A 12,583-nucleotide genomic window follows, 5' to 3' on the forward strand; every position below is an offset into this window, starting at 1 on the left:
AAGAACAAAAGGGAAAACTGAATAGGAAGCTCATGTTGAGTAAGCACTGTTGAATTCTTTGTATTCCTATTCCCAACACCTAGTATTGTGCCTGGAACTTAGTAGGCACTTCATTAAATGTGGAGTATCCCAAGAGTATTTAAAATATCAAAGCTTAAAACTGCATGAAGACTTTTGGGACACCCTGTGCTTAATGATTGCTGGAAGAATTAAGTGACTACTGGCTGGTAAGGCAGTCTTTCTTAGCCTTCTACCCACTAGTTTTAAGGACATTTAACACCATCTACTCAGATCAGTAACTCTGATGTGTCTTAAACTTCAAGAGACTTAGGAAGGAAGCTTATTTTCTACTTACACTTGTATATTGATAAAGTTCTACACTTAGTTGCAAACTACTCCTGTCTGGCTCAAACTATCCAAGGATTATGGATCGAGAGCTAGAAGCAAACTCAGAGATCATCTAGTCCAACTTCTTCACTTGACTGGTGAAGGATCAGGCTAGGGAGGTTCAATGACTTTCTCAAAGTCACACAGGTAGAGGAAGAGGCTGAAGATCAATTCAATGCATGTGTTCCAGAGTTGCTGGAGTTCTTCCATGGCATCACATTGAGTGTGGAAATAGTCTTACTAAACCAAGAAACAACAGCTTGTGCTATCTCCTTATTAACTGTTTTCCTCTGTCTTCTCTCCCCCAGAATCACATACTGTGTGAAATATTTTGGAATTATGTGCTATCTCTGGAGCCAGTGAATGGAGTCACGGGGGAGTCAGCATGGAATTAGCAGCAATTTTCGTTGAAGTTGTATATTAGAATATGCAAGGTTAGTAATTTTCTCAGCTAAATTCAAAGAATTTGGTTACCTTTGATTCTACAGAGGTTTATTGTTGTTGTTGTTGTTGTTTGTTTTTCAGGAATTCACAGCCATTCAGTCCTAGGTGGTTTAGCAGAAAAAAAACAGGAGAAGACAGACAAGTCAAGGTGAAGAGACTTAAATTTTATTTGGCTGTAAGATATCCACCTTTCTCTGTCCTGAGCTGCTGACCAAAACCAAGTAATATGTGGACTTGGTTGTAATGTCAGATCCTTCCTATCTTGTTGACTTGTACGGACTTTTCTATTCTTACTAAAGAATAGAAAGGAAAGGTGGAAGGAAACTGCTTCCCAATGGAAACAGGAGCAGCACCAAGAACTAACTGGGAAAGAAAAATCTAAGTTGACGGAAGGAAAGTCACAATTATAAGTCAGTATCTTGAGCAAGTCAAAAACAGTCTTGTAGCCTTGATCCTTTGTGGTTACAGGATATTGTCCACCAGGATTTTATTCCTGTAAGGAAATTGAGACAAGCTTAGTGACTTGGCCTGGCGTCAAAGAGACTATTTCATATCGTCCCCCCAAAGAGTGATAAGTGGCAGCCAGTAAATAAGGAAAACAATTTTTATGGGAAATTATTCCATGAATGATGAACAGGGCAAAATGAGGTCTAGACAAGAAAATAAGGTGAAATAAGATATCCCACCTGTGGGAGGAAATATATCTACCCAAGTGCCCTGCAATGTGAAATGGGCTAGTTGTCCATATGATCCCACCCCAATGAGGTTAGGCTAGCTTTTCCTTAAAAGTCGCTGAAATTATCCTCGAAATTTGTTTGGCTCAGAGGACTAAAGCTTGGGCTATTGATGTTGCTTCCCTGTTACTTGCGTAGAAAAGCTAAATACACAGGAGTCTGAGGCTTCTTTCTGAGCCCCTAGGTTTCTGATCAATCATTAGCACGACTAATTCTAGGAAATTGCTCAATTAAATCAATAAATATATTTTTCCCTGCTCTGAGTGCCTACTCCATCACCCATTGCCTAGTTTAGCCTTTTTTTTTTTAAAGGAAACTGCTAAATGGTCTACAAATATTAAAAAAATTTTTTTCTAGCCTTGAATCTGAATTATCAGCCAGACTGAACCAGGCCTGGTCTATTTATCACATCACTTAATTTCCTTCTTCCAGAAATGTGTATAGGTTGGGGAAGTGAGGTTTATATTCTCAATTTTCCTTAGTTCAACATAATACAAAAATCCCAATATCCGTTCTGAGAACAGGACTGTGTAGTCACATTTAACTCAATTATTCAGACCTAACAACTTCTCTCTTCACTTCAAACTTTTGTTTGAATTATATGGATAAATGGATAATCAAGAAAAACAGTATTACTCCCCTGTCCCCCATGAATGACTGAAGATACCAGTCCAATGTTTCCATACAGAAAGGCACCTCAAAGTTACCTGTAAACACATCTGGGGCACAACCAATTGTCTTCTACTTCTGGGGGTGGGAAAGAACAGGTAGGCAATAACAAGAGAGGAATCAATACATCATTTTCAGGCACCCAGGTCTGTCCAGCATGGAACTCCAAAAAAGCTGAACCAGAGACATCATTAGGAAAAGCTTCACCATGTACTACACACCATCGTGGTAAATCTGAGGAAAAAAGAGGAGGGAAATCAAGAGAGATGGAGAAAGTATCAAGAAGTACAATAATAATCCAGTCCTTTATATACACATTATCAACTGATCAATAAGCATTTATTAGGTACTTATATTTATAATCTGTTAATGCACCATGATCTCCTTTCTTAAAGTCATAAGATAGCAATTCACATTTTCATAGCGCTTCCAGATTTACAAATTGCACTTTCTGGGACAACCTGTGAGATGTGTGGTATAAGTATTGCTACTCCCATTTTACAGATAAGGAAACTGAGACCTAGAGAGGTTTTTTTTTCCCCCTTAATTTATAATCGAAGCCTATGTGCTGCAAATGCTACAATGCAGAAAAAAGACTAGGGTAGGGTTTTAAATGGAATTTCAAAAATAAGCTAATATCAATTTCAGAAACAATTATAGATTTGAACATGATACAAACTATTAAAATCACTTAAATTAAACCAAATAAGTGATATCTAATCATTCTGGGTATACAAGAATACAATGACTGAAAATGCCTAATGTGAAAATAAAAACCATGAACTGAGGAATTTAATGCTTTTGAAAATAAGCCCAGACTACATATGCAATACAAAATACTTCATATTCTTTAGTAAATATTTTCTCATCATGCAGTACCACTTTTGAAATACACAATCTCTCCTTATCTGAATTCTAGCCATACTAAACTGTGGACATCAATTTTGGTATTTTATGATGTGTTCAAATGTAGCCATGAGTTAAAAAGGTAACCTACTAGGACAGAGCCCATTAGAAATGTAGCTTCTGCTACCATCTTGACCTATAAGATCATCATATCTGTACATGATTGGTATTTTTGTCACCATCTAGCATTAAAAATCCCTGCACTTGATAAGCAAACACTAGTAAATACTTCAGTACTGTGTATATGAACCAGAGTTTGTCTTAATGAATTACTAAAACAGATCTACCAACTGTTTTCAATGACGATTAAAAGCAAAATGATTAAGTTTGCTGATAAATTTTTTTTCTTGGTAATTTGTGGAATTAAAAGAATCTAGTCACTAGTATTTAAATTTACATTTGTATAACTAATTCTCTGCTATTTGAAAAGTAGAAAGCTGACACTCAACCTTCATGTTCTTGACTCCATATCTAGGAGATATCCTGACTGAAGTTTTTATTTGTCCTTCATAATCCTAAAGGTTAAAGTAATGCCCATTTTCACTAAGTAAAAGCCATGTTACACTGGTGTAGTCATTATCCCTGTTATAATATATAGGCTTTGTTCCTTAATATCAGCAGTTCTTTATACAGCCACTATATACAAAGACGTGATCTGACCATCAATAAAACTGAACCCACAAAACATTAAGGCACTTTATGCCAGGTTCTTACCATGAATTCCACTTATTAAGTCCCATAAAGATTATTTTGATTGCTTTTTTTGGTTCAATTCTAGTTTTTTTTGGGGGGGGGAATGGATAAATTTTGCCATGATCTTATTTTAATACACTTAAGTAATGATCTATTAATGTAGTAAGTGAAAAGTAAATTGCAAAGGAAGCTTTCTTAGCTAGATGATTAAGTTCAGTACTTTGGATTGCTCAAAAAGGATATTGTATGACTATCCCTAAGTTTTCAGACCCAAAGCTATCTAGTACTGTGGTTACTTATTGACAGCTTGGCCAAAGTTCTTAAAAATTCACTACTGCAAAAGTTAAACATAACAATCTTCCATAATGGTTTAAAAGTACCACTTAGGTTGTATGACAAAAACAGATATGAAGATACACTTTGATATGCCAACAAGACTGCAATTTATCAATTCTTATGTATTCAAGAGTTATTAAAAAATTAATGTTTTGAGGGGCAGCTAGGTGGCACAGTGGATAGAGCTCCGGCCTTGGAGTCAGGAGGACCTCAATTCAAATCCAACCTCAGACACATAACATTTACTAGTTGTGTGACCTTGGGCAAGTCACTTAACCCCACTGCCTACCAAAATAAAAAAAAAATTAATGTTTTGGCCAAGCCATATTTATAAACACAAGCTGACAATGCAAAATAGTTGCATAACTAATGCCAGGCAGCTATGATACAGTAGGTTCAAGTTAACCCCACCTGTACAAAAATTACAAAAAACAAAACCTCTAAAAATAGTCAGTATAAACCTGTAGTATTTGCCTAAATTTCAATACTTAATATAATCATTGTTCTAATATTTAAAATCATATCTAAAGGATAAGGCATAGCCATCTACTAATTGGCCTATCTGTTTATTTCTCATTTAGTGAAACTGTCCTTATTTTATTTAAGGTGCAAAACAAATTTCGACTCTGATTGCTATGCAAAAGAAAGGACTGAAAGCATCTGCTTTGCAAAGAACTTTACAGCTCTCAACCAATCCTCCCCCTATATGCAAAAAGTTACTAAATGAACTACAGGTATTAAATACTGAAAAAGTTAACAGTTTATTACAATTTATTTTATTTAACAATCTAGGAAGTTCGCAGCCCTCAGCAATTCCAGTGCAATTTCAGGTGCAATTGGGAATTCAGGAATTTCTGTAGAGCTGTTAGGCGAACTTGCAGGTAAAATACAAGCATACTTTTGATGGCAAGTGACGGAACTTCTCTAAAATTAACCTCATTAATTAAAAACGGACCCGGGCCCCTTAACTGGCTTGTATTGTTCCTGATGTTAAAGCTGGCTCTCCTTACAATAAATTCATGACCATAGGAAGATACCAATTTCACATACATAGCATCCGGGCCCTCACACCCGCAGGATGTCTTCTCTTCTCCATCCATTATTTCCTTATGAAATTATATTCTGTTTCCTTAGGAATTTTAACAACGCCCTTTCTCATCGGTTCTATGGGTTGTGTGGCGGCCGGAGCTCTGGCCGCTCACCACTGCAGCCCCCACCCCGAGGGCCGCTGCTCCCTCTCCCCCTCCCCCTCCCCTCCCCTCCCCACCACTGCAGCCCCCGCCCCGAGGGCCGCCCCTCCCCCTCCCCTCCCTCTCCCTTCCTCCTCCTCCTCCCCCTCCCTTTCTCCCCCTCCCTCTCACCCCACAGGCCCCAGCCAACCCCTGCAGTCTCTTCCGGGGCAACGAAAATAACTGCTTCCGGCGGGTCAGCGCCGCAAAAACTATTTTTAACATTTTTTTTGAGTTCTAAATTCTCTCCCCCCTCCCCCTTACTGAGAAAAGCGATTTGGTATACATATGAGGTCATGCAAGACGTATTTCCATGTTAGTCATGTTGTAAAACAAAATACAGACCACGGGGCAGCTGGGTGGCACAGTGGATAGAGCACCGGCCCTGTGCAGTAAGGAGGACCTGAGTTCAAATGGTGCCTCAGACCCATAACACTTACTAGCTGTGTGACTCTGGGCAAGTCACTTAACCCCAATTGCTTCCTATAAAACAAACAAACGAGAAAATACAGACAACAAACAAAAAAACCAAGAAAGATAAAGAAAGCAAAGAAAAAGCTATGTTTCAATCTGTATACAGCCTCCACCAGTTCTTTCTTTGGAGATGGATAGTATTTTTCATCATAAACCCTTCAGAATTGTCTTGGATCACTGTATTGCTGAGAATACTAAATCATTCACAGTTACCATTGTTCAATATTGCTGCCACCATGTACGATATTCTCCTGGTTCTGCTCATTTCACTTTGCATCAGTTCACGGAAGTCCTTGTAGGTTTTTCTGAGAGCATCCTGCTTCCATTTCTTATAGCAGGAAAGTATTCCATCATAATTATTTACAAAAACTTATTCAGCCTTTCCCCAATTGATGGCCATCTCCTCAATTTCCAATTTTTTGCCACTATTAAAAGAGCTGCTATAAATATAGGTACATATGGGTCCTTTTCCTCTTTTTTTTTTTTTAGTCTCTTTGGGATGCATGCCTAGTAATAGTCCTTGGTCAATGGATATACATGATTTTATAGTCCTTTGGGCATAGTTCCAAAATGATCTACAGAATGGTTGAAACAGTATAAAACTTCACCCACAGTGCATTAGTGTCCCAATTTTACCACTCCAACTTTTGTCATTTTTCTTTTCTGTTGTATTAAGCAAATTCATGGGTGTAGAGTGGTAGCTCAGAGTTGTTTAATTTGCATTTCTCTAACAATAGTGATTTAGAGCATTTTTTCATATGATTGTAAATAGCTTTGATTACTTTGTCTGAAAACTGCCTTATCATATCCTTTGACCATTTATCTGTTGAGGAATGGATTATTTTTAATTTGACTTAGTTCTCTAAATATTTGAGTAATGAGGTCTTTATCACAGCCACTTGTCACAGTTATTATCACTGAGTATTTCCCTCCATCCTATTTCCCCCTCTGTTTATCCTACTTTTTCTCTTCCTTCATCCTGTCCATCCTCAAAAGTGTTGTGCTTCTGTCTTTTACCTACCCCAATCCACCCACCCTTCTATCACTTTCCCTTTCTCTTATTTCCTTCCCCTTCCACTTTCCTGTGGGGTAAGATATATTTATATACACTGAATGTGTATGTTATATCCTCATTAAGCCAATTCCAATAAAAGTAAGGTTTTCTCCCTCTCCCTCTCCAATCTTCCCCTCCACTGTAAAAGCTCTTTGGGACCTCTTTATGTGAAATAATTTACCCATTCTACCTCTCCCTTTTCCCTTCTCCCAGTGCATTACTTTCTCTCACTCCTTAATTTTATTTTTTTAGATAATCATCCAACAGTATTCAACTCATATCCATGCCCTTTGTCTCAGTATACTCCTTCTAATTGCTCTAGTAATGAGAGTTTTTAGGAGTTACAAGTATCATTTTCACATGTAGAAATTTAAACAATTTAACCTTATTGAAATCCTTATGATTTATCTTTCCTGTTTACCTTTCTATGCTTCTCTTGAGTTTTGCATTTGAAAGTCAAAATTTCTATTCAGCTCTGGTCTTTTTGTTGCTTGTAAGTCCTAGATTTCATTGAGTATCCATTTTTTTTCCTTGAAGGATTATGTTCAGTTTTGCTGGGTAGGTGATTCTTGCTTATAATCCTGGCTGCTTTGCTTCCCAGAATATCACATTTCAACCCTTCTGATACCCCAACATAGAAAATGCTAAATCTTGCATTATTCTGACTGTGGCTCCATGATATTTGAATTATTTCTTTCTGGCTGATTGCAGTATTTTCTCCTTGACCTGGGAGCTCTGAAATTTGGCTATAATATTCCTGCGAATTCTCATTTTGGGATTTCTTTCAGGAGGTGATTGGTGGATTCTTTCCATTTCTATTTTACCTTCTAGTTCTAGAATATCAAGTCAGTTTTCCCGGATAATTTCTTGAAAGATAATGTCTAGGCTCTTTTTTCCATCATGGCTTTCAGGAAGTCCAGTGATTTTAAAATTCTCTCTCCTGGGCCTATTTTCCAGGTCAGTTATTTTTCCAAGGAGAAATTTCACATTTTCTTCTGTTTTTTCATTTTTTTAAAATTTTTGTTTTATTGTTTCTTGATGTCTCATAAAGTCATTAGCTTCCACTTGCTTAACTCTAATTTTTAAGGAGTTATTTTCTTCAGTGAGCTTTTGTACTTCCTTTTCCACTTGGCCAATTCTGCTTTTCAAGGCATTCTTCTCCTCATTGGATTTTTTTTACCTCTTTTACCATTTGGACTGTTCTGTTTTTAAGGTATTTTTTTTCTTCAGTATTATTTTGTGCCTCCCTCACCAAGCTGTTGATTCTTTTCTTTTTTTTTTTGTGATTTTCTTACATCACTCTCATTTCTTTTTCCCAATTTTTCCTCTACCCCTCTTACTTGATTTTTAAAATCTTTTTTGAATTCTTCCATGGCCTGAGCCCAATTCATTTTTTTTTTCCAGAGGCTTTGGATATAGGAGCTTTGACTTTGCTTTCTTCTTCTGAGTATGCGTTTTGATCTTCCTTGTCCTCATCATAACTTTCTATGGGCAGAATTTTTTCCTGTTGTTTGCTCATTTCCCCAGCCTTTTTCTTGACTTTTAACTCTATGCCAAAGTGGGGCTCTGCTTCCAGCCTAGAGGATGCATTTTCCCAAGCTTCAGGGGTTTTTGTGCAGCTATTTTCATAGACACTTCTATGGACCTGTAAGTTTTCAGTTATTCTAAGGTGAGGTGTGTTACTATTGTCCTAGCTTGTGCTCTGGTCTTGAATGACCACAACCATTGTTTGCTGCCCTGGAACTATGAAGAAGTTCCCCCATTTCACTAGGGCTGCAAGCTCTGGTGTGCTAGCGTTTCTCCTTGCCCTGGAATTACTATTCTGGTCTTCAACCTAGATCTGAGTATAAGCAAAGCAGCAGAGTTCTGTCCCCAGCGACAGCAAAGAGACGCCTGTAATCTTCTTCTGACCAATTGTTTGACCCCTTCACCATCTGTGGGGCTGAGAGCTCTGGAAGCAGCCACAGCTGCTGCTGATTCAGTCACTCCCAAGGCCTGCTACTGGTTTGCTGGGGCAAACCCAGTTTGCACCGGCATGGCCTGCACTGGACCGAGTTCACTCTCACTCTGGTGCCATAGATCTTTCTTGCTGACCTTCTAAGCCATCTTGAGCTGGAAAATTGTTTCACCCTGTCCTTTTGTGGGTTCTGCTGCTCCCAAATTTGTTTTGAGGCAATATTTTAAAGCTATTTAGATGGAATTTGAAAGGGCTCAGGCAAGCCCCTGTCTTTTTTCTGCTATTTTGGCTCCCCCCTCTTCCCATAAACCCAAAGTTTTAAGTGACTTGCCAATCAATTACCACACAGCTTCTTGGTTTCAGAGCTGAGATTTTAACTCAGGTCTCCTGAGTCTAAGGAAATTTTTCTATTTACTTCTGCAAAACACTTAGAAGTTGGCTAATATAACCCCAGTATATTAGGTCTATTCAACAGCCCTGTGAGACTGGCCCAAAGTGCACAGGCACAATCCTACACTGGAGGAATAGTTAAGTGTAGAGAGAAAAAGAAAGGGAAAGGGAAAGAATCAACCAATCTGCATCATCTGCAGGGGTGATAATTATTGCCCTAAGTAAGGGAGAGTCAATTTTCTCTCTCAAATAGAGCCTTAATTTATATTTTCCTGATTTCACAAATGCTTTTTACAAACATGCAAATTACTCCATGGGTCATAATTCGACTCCTAGGTGTCCTTGTGGTCACCCCTCTTTCCCCAAAGTTACAAGGCTAAGGAAATTCCAGTCCCTCCTTATACAGGAATACCCCACATCTAACTAGGCTAATTAAGCTAAGTAAGGCAGGGTTGGTCTTACCTGATTGTTTGGACATAGTAGGCTCAGAAGATGTGGGTGTGGGCCATACCGCCTTGGACTTCACTGTTGCCATGAGTCTGCTCCATGCTGCCATGCTGGCTGTCTGGACCAGAGCATTCTTTGTTGCCTCTCTTTTCTTCTTCTTATTTGTCAATGTCTCTGCTGCTTTAGCCACCATCTGACTTTTACTTGAAGAATCTTCAATTGAAGTTTCTGTTTTGATTTTTATCCACTGGGCCTTTTCTTCTATGCTGGGAGTGTCCTATAAGTTGAGTTCATGGTCACTGCTGGGAAGACTAATACCCAGGGATACTAAAGCTTCAGTCTCACTTCAATAGTCCCCCACACCCCCCACACTTTCATATATGGAGAGTCACAAGGGACAATGCATTATCACAGTCTTTGAGAATTGCAAAGAACCTTAGAGATGGGAAATTGAGGCCCACCTTACTCAAAGAAACATTTAATGACAGAGGTAGGATAATAACCTAAACCTTTTGATGCCCATTCATTTTGTGGTTTGCTGTTTGAGTGTGAAACAGGTATAAAAATAACGAGGTGATGACAAAATAAAAGAAGGAATCCATGCCTAAACTGTCTTGATCAGCCTTTTACATGAGTCAAGGGGAACTATAAGGTGGTAACCTCAAAGGATAGTAGCTTTAGAGCTGGGAGAGGCATTAGAGATCATCTAGTTCAATCCTGCAAATTTTGCAGATGAGGAAACAGGCCAGGAGAGGTGAGGTGATTTCGTCAAGATTCCACAGGTAGTAAGTAGTGGAGAGAAGATTGGAACCTGGGTCCTTGGATTCCAAGTCCAATGCTCACTCCACTTACCATGACTGCCTTTCCTCATCTTTCTTATAACTTACTCACTTGCTCAGAAGGTGACACATGTTCCAAAAGTCTCTTGTATAAAACATGCTTCTGAAGAAGGGGAAGAGAAAAAAGGCAAATCAGTTGGTACAGGGACAGTAAGAACCAGGGTCCTTCCCTCCCTGCTGCTCTTAGTAGTATAACCTTCCAAGAGTTCTCCATTAGACTGTGAGCATACCATAGTGCCTTACTCGACATAGGCTCTTAACAGATGCTTACTATCTGACTTGAACGACAGACTCACCCGGCCATTTTTACTGATATTGAGTCTCTGGCACCAGGCCTGAAGATTATTTCGGGATAAGGTATGCAGAGGAGGTAGAGGGGTGGGCATAGGAGGAACATCGTCTTTCTGAGATTTCTGAGGGGCTGAGGCAACTGTATTGGACTTTGTCTTTGGAAAATATGCAACTGAAAGAGAGAGAAAAAAATGAAAGATACGGTTATTTCAAGACCACAACGCTACTCACATCCTTGCTGTCCCAGTTCAGAGAAAGAACCCACACACTACTAGTTTCTCTTTGAAGCAGACCTTTAAGGAGGGTAGAATTTGGTAAAGTGTGGGAGACTTACCACCTTCCTCAAGACTTTCTGATTGTTCCCAGGTAAATCTTTGGGTTGTTGCTTTTATCCTGGCCTGAGCATCTGCCACCAGCTTGGCCCATGCTGCCATCACAGCTGTCCCATTTTCTCTCTGCTGAACATCTGTTGCCAGCATGGTCCCATGAACCATCCTGCCTTCCTTTGCTTTGTCTGTATTATTGGCTGGAATGTCTGGTTGTTCCACTTCCTCAGAAGAGTTCTGAAAAAGGAGGTACTAGTCCTGGAGGTATTAGTCCACAAGACCCTCTGCTAGGGCTTACTACCCTGGTCCCCACTCTTCATGACGTATGCAAAATTTAAGGGTGCTCTGTAAATATCAGCTAATAGGAGTATGGCTATTCTGGATAGCAATGATGTGGAGGGGGAAAAAAATACAGAAATGAATGAAACGTTGAAAGTTCTAATTATAGGGCCACCCTCTAGTTTGGTGATGAAAAGATAAAAGCACAAATGCAAATAAAAACCAGATCCCTGCACTTTTTACCCCTAGACTGAACCACCTAGGGATACATCTCTCTCAATTAGGATATTTCCAGTCCTGCAGATGATTTATAAAGCACAAAATTTAGAACCAGAGGAACCTTTAGAAATAATCTGGTCCAAAATCCAAGACTTGAATTTTACAGATAAAGAAACTGAGGTGTGGAGAGGTGAAATGACTTCCCCTACCCTGTCAGTAACATATTCAAAACTAGAGCACACAGTCTCCTGACTTCTAGTTAATTAAACACAATTCAACTACCCCATGCTTATTCTAAGTGCCAGTCTAACCTAGGTCACATTTCTAGGTCTGAAAGAATCTAGGTGAAGTTTTTAGGGTTTAGTTCTCCTAGGGAGAGTATGACAAAAACAGAAAAGATATGATCCCAGGAGTCCTAGGTTTGCCCACAGACTCCAGCACTTACCTTGACCCCCAGGCTTGCTACTTTTACTTCTCTGGGTATAAATTTCTTCATTTGTAAAATGATAGATTCAACAAAATTTCCTTTTTACTCCACAATCCTCTGAGCCTAGGATCCTGGTCATTTAGTTCCTGCACTTCTGTTTGCCTATTTGTATGATGGAATCATTTTGGATTACCTGTAACACAAGGCTGGGATAAGGAGAGCACTCTGCAAAACTCAGTGCTATGAAACACAAATTATCTAAATGAGTTCCAAGAAAAAAGACAACACAATCCCACCACCCTCTTTTCTATTTGCCCCCACACCTCAGTCTCTCACTTTTATAATTTCTTATAAAGACATTTTAGTACATCCGTCCCCAAAGCTTACTTCTTGCCTTGCTCCCAGGATGGGAACCTCCCCTCCCTTTAATAAGGAACCTTGTTTTTGGCCTCCTCACTAACAAAGTGAAATCCTGATTAGAG

The 12,583-nt window shown here is 39.1% G+C and overlaps 1 protein-coding gene and 1 pseudogene across 1 annotated transcript; both read right to left on the bottom strand.

Moving 5' to 3' along the window:
* Positions 1-1,293: 1,293 nt before the first annotated feature.
* Positions 1,294-12,263, bottom strand: DPPA4 (developmental pluripotency associated 4). The gene is made up of 7 exons (XM_020999944.2): positions 12,120-12,263; positions 11,188-11,413; positions 10,856-11,022; positions 10,612-10,662; positions 9,736-9,997; positions 2,273-2,468; positions 1,294-1,324 (listed from the first exon to the last, which is right to left on the bottom strand). The coding sequence occupies exons 1-7, from the start codon at positions 12,168-12,170 to the stop codon at positions 1,294-1,296; spliced, it is 984 nt and encodes a 327-aa protein (XP_020855603.1). The 5' UTR covers positions 12,171-12,263.
* Positions 4,950-5,320, bottom strand: LOC110217539 (elongin-C pseudogene; annotated as a pseudogene).
* Positions 12,264-12,583: the final 320 nt, after the last annotated feature.

This window comes from Phascolarctos cinereus, unplaced genomic scaffold (genome assembly GCF_003287225.1).
Source record: "Phascolarctos cinereus isolate Bilbo 61053 unplaced genomic scaffold, phaCin_HiC Scaffold_726;HRSCAF=1367, whole genome shotgun sequence".
In the NCBI taxonomy this organism is placed as follows: Eukaryota; Metazoa; Chordata; class Mammalia; order Diprotodontia; family Phascolarctidae; genus Phascolarctos; species Phascolarctos cinereus.

What these genes read in the sequence shown, in the direction of transcription:
- DPPA4 (XM_020999944.2), bottom strand. Translation starts at nt 12,170, where the DNA reads ATGAAGAAATTTATACCCAGAGAAGTAAAAGTAGCAAGCCTGGGGGTC. An exon ending in ATCAGAAAGTCTTGAGGAAG is followed by an intron (nt 11,023 to 11,187) that starts GTGGTAAGTCTC and finishes TCTCTCTTTCAG; the next exon opens with TTGCATATTTTCCAAAGACA. An exon ending in TGCCCCAGATGTGTTTACAG is followed by an intron (nt 1,325 to 2,272) that starts GTAACTTTGAGG and finishes ATTTCCTTACAG; the next exon opens with GAATAAAATCCTGGTGGACA.